This window comes from Dreissena polymorpha, chromosome 4, assembly GCF_020536995.1.
Source record: "Dreissena polymorpha isolate Duluth1 chromosome 4, UMN_Dpol_1.0, whole genome shotgun sequence".
Taxonomy (NCBI): domain Eukaryota; kingdom Metazoa; phylum Mollusca; class Bivalvia; order Myida; family Dreissenidae; genus Dreissena; species Dreissena polymorpha.
The window spans coordinates 93,790,103-93,800,721 of record NC_068358.1 but is presented as its reverse complement, the minus strand read 5'-3'; the positions used below and the strand labels follow the sequence as shown (position 1 = coordinate 93,800,721).

Sequence of the window (10,619 nt, the reverse complement as noted above, 5' to 3'; positions counted from 1 at the left end):
ATGCAAACACTTAAAACGCACTTCTTAAACAATAAACTGAACTATCAAACATGCGTACATGGTTTAAATGCGCGTATAGTAAACAAATTAATAGACCAGTTAAATACTACAGACGGTGTATATGTCGTTATTGTCTAGAGCAAATGCATACACAGAGAAAAAGCCACTTTATTTTCATGAAATACCAAAAACCGCAACAAAAACATCATCCCATAATTGACGCGACCCTTGATTTTGTGATTTTCATTTCCACGCTTCGCATGGAGTACTGTCGGCGTTTGTACGGGTACCACTCAATGCCCGTGCCCTCGAGGGGGGGTTGTCCGTACGACTCGCCGATCGTGCGCGCACCGAAAGGATGGTCGATGAAGGCACCGTTAAGATTAGAACTGCAATATAAAACGTAGTTAATACTGTTATTTTGACATTACTTTGTATCACCGCTATTCGGTTTCAACCCGACTTTGGAGTTTAATTCCATAATGCCTACGTTCTTTCGTCAACACCAAAGTGCGTTACACTTGCAAATACAGTTTTTGTAACCAAACGCACGTCACTATTATAAAAGTACATTTTATTGCAAAAGTATTTCATAGCACAAATCATATTCCAACTGGGAGTAAATTATTATTAAAAATATATATGATGTAAAAGAATTTGTTTAACTCCTTCACCTTTGACGTCATTAAAATATTCGGTATATAAAGAAACACAACAAAAGCAAGAGCAACGAATTACCGATGATAACCGTTCAATCTCACGAAGTCTTCCAACAAAAAAACATATGAAAACGAGAAATAAATATAAAACAAACACACCATTTCTCATCAGTCGCTTACAAGAATGATACAAGACCCCGCATGGAAAGAAAAACACAAATTTGAACAGAATCAAAAAAGGCAAACACACACACACAGAAACAACACCTTGTCGTGCTATAATAGCCATTAAACTACATGCACTCATTGTTCACATCAGGCCCGTACCCAGGATTTTTTTTACTGGGGGGGGGGGGGGCCCAACCGGGGAGGGTTTGGGAGGGGTCCCCCCTCCCTATATATATACTTTTTTTAATTTGGCACTTTGCAAGGTGAATTTTAATGCTCATAAAAAACGTATTTTGTGATATGAATTAATGGAATATAACAAGTAAATCAGCACATTTCGGAAGTCTTAAGCTTTAAACATTGGTGTGAATTCACAACAATATTAAAAGCTTTAAATTTCCGAAACTTACAGGTTTAAACTGACGATTATCCACATCAACTCTCGTATTGCTTCCACCATTTTTTCACAAATCAATAACGTCACAGGTTTTTTTAAATCTGATTATTTTGGAAATACCAAGCCATTTTTGAGGAAAAAAATTGCGCGAAACGCCTAATTGTTGGGGGAAATAATGAAAGTCTTAAATAATCAATTTAAGATATTTTACTGTTTTCAAACAAATTCAAGGAAAGAGATAATTTAATTATACAATATTTTTCTACACTGGATCAGGTTAACTTATATAATGAGATCGATTTGTTGTTTCAATTTTCATTTTTTTACCAATGAGCCATTTATAGGTTGATATTACTCAATTCTCGGTACTCAATTATTTTAAATACTGAATTCTGCCAAATTCTTATCTGTTGCTCGGCAAATTTATGAATCTGTTTTTCTTTTAAACAAACATGTTAACTATCTCATCGTAGTCTTTTTCAGTGATTTCCGTTCAAAAATTATAAATACTCAGTTTTAATACCTTTGTCAGTGTTTTTGTTCCGGTTCAAATTCAGGGCCCTATTCTCAATGCAAAAAGTATGTATTGGGACCTAAAAATTCCCAATAAAAGGTTTCATAAAAAAAAACTTTTAGAAGGGAAAAATACGTCTAGGGCCTTCTCAAAGAAGGGAAAAAAACTTGCGTCGGCAATTATCAGACCATAGTCTACGAACTCCTGTAGCAGTTGCTTACATTCGCTGCACGTATCAAAATACATGTTGCATCAACCATCGATAGATGAAGCATTCATGATCACAATGGGGGACTGATCGGGGATGTGTGTACAAGGCGATAAGAAAACATTGCCTAGAGGGAAAGTGTACTGTGTGCCCTTGCACGAGAGAAAATATTGCAGTGGGCCGATTATTAAAAAAAAATCATAGTTCGACAGCCAGCTGGGAGGCCCGGGCCCCTGGGCCCATGGCCTGGGTACGGGCCTGCACATACATTATGATATAATTCCAGCCACATCAAGAACACCATATAAGACACACAGTATGGGGTTTACGCAAGAAATGAAAAAAAAATTAAAACGTTTGAATGAAACTCACCCAAACGCAAATACGACACAAGCAACATAAAAATATCCCCACCTGTAGCAGTCGTTGAACCACCAGCCGCCTCTCAGCTCACGTGCGCAGTTGACGGGACTGTTGTCGTTGTCATGGTCACGCGTGGAGAACGCCACCTGGTGGTGCTGTAGCTGGTAGGACGGTGGGTAGTGGAAAGAGTCCCCTTGATCGAAAAGTCGTAAACGATTTATGGAAATCGGGTTTATATTTTGCAGCCGATGGGCATGCTGCCAACAGCATTTTTAATTAACAGATATAATTTTTTATTCAACAGCACTTAACAAGTGATTTTCATATAATACCGGTAAAAGCATAACATAGCAACACTTCTTTTCTGTGAAATATTTAAACTATTCATCACATACATGTATATCATTTTTAGTGTAAATTGTATATATTTATACAATGTTGACATACATGTATATGAATATGATTGGGGGCCGTAAAGTTCTATAACCATGATATTTCATTAAGTGAGGGATTAAGTGTTCGAGATGATCAATTCGTGTTCATGAGGAAATCTCGAGAGCGTCATTTTACTATGGAAAATTGTATTAAACTTGGTTAAGACACGCCATACGTGACTGACTAATACATGTACTTTAAAATAACAAATATTAGTGTCTATGCCAATGCAAATAGTTCCCGATGGATTTCATCTGTATGTACCATGCAATAAATATTACTTTGACGTTATATACAGAATGAAGATAAAAAATCGGAATCAATATTCAAGTATGCAAGTAAGTAAGGGCTTGTTTTAATAAAACAAATCATAAGTTTTCATCACAAGTTTAGTGAACAATATAGTAAATTAGGGCGTTTCCGAATGTATATAAATATTCATATACGCATTTCAAAATACTGTTTTAAGGTATGTCAAGTCGGAACATTTCATTAATAAAATAAGTTATACACAATTCGTTATTGCTAATTAAAACGGTCAATTGAATATGGTATCTTATGGCCAAAGGCTCCTAACTGAATATGGTTGTACAGTACATACGTTTTTGAAAACGTTCGTAATATTGATACGGATGTATTTCTGCATGCATTTAAATCACAATTAATAGATGCTTTCTATCAAGAAGTGTTGTGCAAAATGTATAATAGTTCAATGTGACATTTATTTACGGTTTTCAAGATGTCTCATTTTTACGAACCATGTCTTGTCCTCGTACAAAAGTACACTGTTACATTTTGCTAAGGTGAGATATAATGTACTTCCGCTTTAACAAAATTCCAACTACAAACCCGTCTTAACTATCACGTACCTGCTGTGCCCGAATAGCTTCCCACTACAAGAGTATATCGGCTTGCTTCGTCTCCAACTCGGAAATGTTCGTACTCGGCGTTAACCGAGTTTCCATCCCAGTCGCGCATGTCTATTCGTAAACGATGGTCAGCAGTATATGTCGTTTGATGTATGTTTTCATTGCCTGAAATGATTGATGATGTAATGTTTAACCCATCTATGCCTAGTGGACTCTCCCATCCTTTTAAATTGGATCAATTTATTTCCAAAATTAGGGATGTCTAATATATTTATTTCTATATTTAGAACATTTCTTACAGAAATTCCTTTAAACAAACAGCGTAGACCCAGATGAGACGCCGCATCATGCGGCGTCTCATCTGGGTCTATGCTGTTTGCCAAGGCATTTTTTTCTAGACGCTATGCATAAATTGGTTAAAACAAGAAACACACCAAAGACAGAATATTCAGTTTCCCTAGATAATACTTTCATACAATGCGTTTAGTACGTTAGTATGGTAAATGCCTGTAAAAGCAAACATAAATGGTATTCGATGTAAAATCTGATTCTACTACTAAGTTATTAACATTATAACAATTTGTTATACAATGGAGTATGAATGCATTTGTATTCACATATTGTAAGACACAACGGCATGTTACATTTTGGAACTGTAAACAACCTTATTAAAATTAGCCAATATGGCTATTTGTTTTGTAATGAACCAATTTTGAGACTTGAATTGTAAACTTACCTAGCCAATATTCTCCATTTGGGTTTATATTTCCAAAACCTATTTTGTACATTTGCCACGTTTTGTCAAAGTTTACGGAGCCGTCAACTCGTCTCTGAATGACCATCCACACTGTGCCATTTTCCTGTGTGCACTCTACTTTGATTACCCTTGCAGTGGACCCTGCTGTATAGATCATGTATGGGACTTGTTTACACTTTTGTATAAAGGTTTCAACTAACAATCACTCAAATAAAACTATTGTTTTGCAAACTTGTTAAATATATTACCGGTAATACGAATCAGCATACATGATTTAATATTTGAGTTGCGTTCTGAGAAAAACTGGGCCTAATGCATGTGCGTTAAGTGTCGTCCCTGATTAGCCTGTGCGGACTGCACAGGCTAATCTGGGATGAGACACTTTACGCACATGCATTATGCCCAATTTTCTCAGAAGATGACTCATTTGCATGGTGCATGCCATACGTATTAAATATTTTATTGAAAGTACCGATAAAACACGTTAAACATCTCCCCCATATACACCAAGTACTTGTTTTACCTTGGGAACGGATTCGATAGCGTTTAACCCATTTATGCGTAGTGGACTCTCCCATCCTTCTAAATTGGATCAATTTATTTCCAAAATTACGAATGCCCAGTCTATTTATTTCTATATTTAGAATGTTTCTTACAGACATTCCCTTTAGCAAACAGCGCAGACCCTGATTAGACGCCGCGTCTCATGTGGGTCTACGCTGTTTGCCAAGGCCTTTTTTTCTAGACGCTAGGCATTAATGGGTTAATGAAGCCATAGGCTTTCTATGCAATCGAGAAAAAATAAATAAGCTAAACTAACTTAACAACAAACACGCATTCTGATATATGTTTCTCAAGAAGAAGTGCATTTAGAACAATCAATTTCTATATCACACGATTGTCCCTCATGTCTACAGAGGTAACTTGCGTGCAACACTAGCTAAAAGAACATTATGTAAAAAGTAATCTTAACCACGCTGTTCACCGGTATGAAAATATTATAAAATATTATGCTTATATACGTACGTACCAAGTTTGATTTGTACAACTTTAGCACCTACTTCATGTCCCAATGCATGCTCACAATCGTCGAATACTGGAACAAGAATGGGCACATCGCATCATACATACGTACTGAGCACACTTCATAATTATTGAACAACACAAACACGTAAACAGAAATGAAAGTAGTAAGTAACGTGTCCGACTTGCGACATGTAATAAAGCAAATACGAATACATAAGGCTAGCTTGAAATATTATATGTAACAAGGGACAACGCATCCTTATCTTATTGTGCTAATAGGTAACTCGGACACTATGGACTAAATAGATTTGTGTTAATTACTTTTATACTGTATTTTATTTAGTGTATGTTATGCCTGAACATGAGGTTATTACTAGTATATGCACATTTTAGTTCCGTTTGTTAACCCATTTATGCCTAGTGTACTCTCCCATCCTTCTAAATCGGATCAATTTATTTCCAAAATTAGGGATGTCTAGGAATGTGGTTAACAATGTTTGCCAAGTATAAGAAAAATATGTGCAAACAATTGTAAAAATGAATGAAAGAGTGTCTCAAATAATCAGAGACTACTGGTCATGTACGTAATTCCGGCCTGTACGTAAAATATCGGCCACCTGTGTAAAATCATTGTCATGATCTTAACGCACATATTTTGTTTTTATTAAGAAAAATCAACATGAAAACCATCCCCACTCACAATATTTTGCAATTGTAAGAACTATAATCACCGTAAACTTTTGTGTTAAAATGTCACAAATATAGCAGGAAATATTTGACTCATGGGGAAAGTGATGTCATCAAGTGATGTAAGTTGCAACAATTATATTCATATAAGAAACAAATATATTTGATAAAATTATTTTTATTTTATCTAACAAACATTTAATTAAAGTTTTACCAATTAATTGTACGAAAACTTATATTCAAAACATACAAATCAGAACCTAAATATAAATTTTTAATATATGAATTACCTCCCTTTATAAGAATATTACTAGATTACATGTTTAAATATTATATATAAGCGTTTACTAATAATCAACACTGAAGTCAACTTTCCAAACAAAATGTGTTTACTTGTTTAGCTATGTTTGAAAAAATTAATTAAACACATTAAAAAGGAATATTTTTAAATGAATTAGCAGTTTCCCATTGTTTATATTTATTAAAATATGTAGGGGGAGTAACTGGTATAATAATTTCGCATTTATTTTAAATTTCAAGTCAAAAATTTTAATAGTATAAACATTGATTAATACTCTGAAATTGAGGACATTTGTCAAAAGATATTGCTTTGTAATTTTATCTGCAGATCAAACTGAAAAGTGGCCGATTTTTTAGGTATATTTAACCTACGAAAATGTATAGTTTACATGTCATCATTTTCTGTTCATTAAGTAACAGTCACCAATCTAATTCTATTTAAATTTTCATGCTAGGTGAGTTTTGAACCCAGGATTATATATGTGAAGTTTAGTTTCAACCAGTTGCCTAACACTAAAGATTTTTCTTAAATAGTCCCAAAAGTGGCCGGAATTACGTACATGACCAGTACCAACTGGTTACATTTTTCTGTTATTACTAAACATTGCATAATGTACCAGGTCCAGATGTAGTCGTAGCATCTGTCGATGTCGGACTCGTTGTTGCAATAGTGGTCATTAGAGGACTATTTGTGGTCACGTTCGGAGTGGTCGTAATTACACCCAAGGCTGGGTTTGAGGGTGCTGAAGAATTTCCGACTGACGTCGTGTTTGCAGATGTGCCTACCGTTGTCATGATATCAGATGTCGACGTATTTAATACTGTTGCATTCGCCGGACCATTGGACGTTGCCGATGGGAACCCAGCTACCGTTGTTATGTCAGGAGGCGATACCATAGCCATTGCTGTTGCATTCGTTGGACTACCGGATGTTACTACCGGTGGAACTGTTGGCACATTCGCAGATGTCTGCGCTTGCATTACTGTGATATTGATACTTCCATGGGTGGTCACCATTGCGGAGGTAGGTTGGTTGTTTACTGACGTTGTATGAGGCGTTGTTGGTGTTGTTGTAGGATGGTTAGATGTTGGTTTCGTTGTAGGATGGTTTGATGTACCACAGTGTGCTTCACATTTTATTGTCACATTCTACGAAAACAAAAGCGTCCGACATAACAAAAACGCTGTAATGCAAACATAAAATAACGATGAACAATAACATGATTTACCTTTACGCATTCGCGTTTGCCTTGGTATGGCATTAACAGAACGCCATCTCCATATTTGTGTTTAAGTTATTGGACACAACATACACTTCTTCTTTTAAAAACGCATATTACCTGCGTATATTGAGATGAACACATAAAAATGTTCAACACATTAATAATACAATCTGTCGAAAATATGTTAAATGCGAAAACCTACTTCTAAAGAGAAAAGGTTCTCGCAAATAAAGAGAATAGATTATGTAAACAATTTACCTACAAGCATAGTTTTCTTCAAATTGTCATTTTCTGTGCTCAAATGGTGGACGTCTGATTTTAGGTTACTTATCTCCTGAGTCAGGTTTTTCACAACTTGTTCGAGTAAAAACAGTCTATCACCGTGATCCCCCAGTGATTCCAATACATGTTTGTCCGAACATGCCGAACATGCAGCCGTTTGGCAAAGTCTATTGGGCACAACAGCCAGAAATAATGACAGACATAAACACAGTTTTTTTGTAAATGTCATTGCGAATACGATTGTGAAGTTTAATTATGTCTTGACTTCGGTTTAGCCTTATCAGTCTTTATTGACGTTTGTTCTAAATTTCCTTGACCGATAATGATGATACCATTGATAAAGTATGCGAACTAAATTAATGCTTAGTTTCATTAGTAACATATATACGCCTATTTTCCCTTTGGTTTATAAAAGTATCTGCATATAATTCCAAGAAATCCAATGTCAAGCAACATTAGATACGAGTTATTCAAAGCTAGGTATTATGCGGAGAAATTTTCTTGTGTTATGCGAAGAAATTGCCTAGTGTTTAAACGAACTTATTTGTATTTGTTTTATGTGGAGTAATGGCCTTGAATAATGCGGACGAATATCACTGTGGTATGCGGAGAATGTCTTGTGCTAGGAGTGCGTGCTTAGGCAGGTACTAGTCCCTGGTTCTGTTCTACATCTGATATTGCTAGAACAAAGTACAAGTGGCATGTCCGTGATATTTCTTGATTTTAAAGGTCAACAGTGTAACATGCCAAATGAAGGTGCATAAAGTTCACCAACAGCTTTAAAAAAATAATACTTAAAACCCCTATACATGAGTAACAACATTTATGTTAAAACCCCATTAAAATTGTACAAATGCACCAAATCTTGATTTAAGAATAAAATACGTTGTATAACTTAAAGTTATTATATGCATCTTAATAAATTAAAAAAAAACATAATTATTGTACTTTGAATTCTACGTATTTTAATTAACGCAAGGGCCATAATAACACATCCAGATATACACGCAGATTATGAGGATGTCGACTTCTGACACGCTTTAATTGAGGAGGCTTCATTTAAAATGACGTAAAATCCTGATCACAAATGGTTAGCGTGTGGCTATAATATTAATTAGTAAAAACATCATTTTGAATGAAAAATAATCAAATTATGACCTCGTGTTAGGTATATTCGATTGTGAGATACTTCAATTAATTACTGCACATATAAATGCAAGAAGGCAATTAAAATAAAAAGTTGTAATTCAAAAACAATACAGTTTATAGTTTAGTATAGTCTCATCCAATATTTACAACTTTCATAATGCATATATAAAACATAAAGCTATAGATAAAACATTGGCCATTCATAAAATGAATTATAAGAGACTTATTCAACGCTTATCAATGTACTTTACATGACTATCATGATTATACATGGTAAAAACTACATTACCACCACCGACAAGAATGCCATACACTTGTTTCAATATAATAGTCTGTCATTACAAAATGCATTATTGTGCAAACAATTAAACATCTTAAAAGATCCTCCAATCACCATAGTCATACCTTGATTAAGATGGTGGTGATAATATAAATCTCCAATATAATATGAACTTAAAATCAGTTTTCATAATGTATACTGTAAAATTGCTAGCCAATCATAGAATTGAAGGGAAGTAACTCGAAGCATATTGCCAACCATTTTTAAGCCCTAAAGAGTTACCTTTCTTCAATTGCATTCGAATGTTCTAGCAAGCAAGTTTATTGCATTGTTATAGTCCCAGTATATGCAATGTATTGTAAAAATGTATTTTAAGATCAAAAAATAGATACATTACATTCTATATGACCATTCTACAACATACTTATACGGGACTTAAATGTACATGCATGTTATTCATTATTTATACTGATAAAACATCACCTAAACTTGGCTAAATCCGATCTATGCGGAAATGGAGAAGTAAGTCTACAATAATTTTCAACCTGATAATGATCTTTAAAGAGCTTATATGTTCGTAATTTATTACGTCCATTACTATGTACACCATTAACTCTCTGAAGAGCATTATGCCAATGATCAACATGTATGTTCAAAAGTACAGTTCTTACATCAGATAATAAATGTTTACAATCAAAAGGCAATTGGATATGTTACTGCAGACCAAAATCACTTAACTATTCTCTCACTCTAAAAGGCAAATTTTTACATCTACTGTTACCTTTATTCAGAGCCTATGTAAAAATCTACTTATTTATTCTACTGCTTCTGTAATTTAAACAACGGTTCCAGTGATTACGAACAGCATTCAATGGGTCAATTATAAGCGGCTTCCAGCCCATTTCACCCTGAACCGCTGCATTTGGAGAGTACTTTCGGGTGCCCAAGAAAATCTCATTGCTATATGATGGATAACATTTATGCAAGAGAACTGTTTTATTCCCCAAACTGAAGCCCCATTAGATATAACAGGGACAACACATGCATTGTACATTTTTGTGTAAACATCATATGGTAAAGCACCACAATTTTTATTTGTGAGCGTTAGCTCGCAAATAATGCAGACGCAAAATTTCAAATCGCTTCGGCTTATCTACAAGGAGCCTTACTACGCTTTACACATGTCGTATCCGCGCGAGAAAGAGTTGTATAATTTATGAAAAAGGTTTGAGTTCTCCAACCATATTCATTCACAAATGAAAACATTATACGAATATCGTGTTAAATGTAATAGTTTCGAAC

General features: G+C 34.7%; 1 protein-coding gene across 4 annotated transcripts; it reads right to left on the bottom strand.

The window, feature by feature from the left end:
* Positions 1-152: 152 nt before the first annotated feature.
* LOC127879672 (fibrinogen-like protein 1) lies at positions 153-9,529 on the bottom strand. Of its 4 annotated transcripts, none has more exons than XM_052426662.1 (7): positions 9,443-9,529; positions 7,001-7,532; positions 5,401-5,466; positions 4,350-4,514; positions 3,614-3,778; positions 2,361-2,502; positions 153-389 (listed from the first exon to the last, which is right to left on the bottom strand). In XM_052426662.1, exons 2-7 carry the CDS (start codon positions 7,398-7,400, stop codon positions 206-208), a joined length of 1,122 nt encoding a protein of 373 aa, XP_052282622.1. In that variant the 5' UTR covers positions 7,401-7,532; positions 9,443-9,529; the 3' UTR covers positions 153-205. The 4 variants fall into 4 exon arrangements, with proteins under 4 accessions (XP_052282622.1, XP_052282620.1, XP_052282619.1 ...); XM_052426660.1 differs by lacking the exon at positions 9,443-9,529 and adding an exon at positions 7,869-8,173 and having other exon boundaries at positions 4,350-4,511; XM_052426659.1 differs by lacking the exon at positions 9,443-9,529 and adding an exon at positions 7,869-8,170.
* Positions 9,530-10,619: the final 1,090 nt, after the last annotated feature.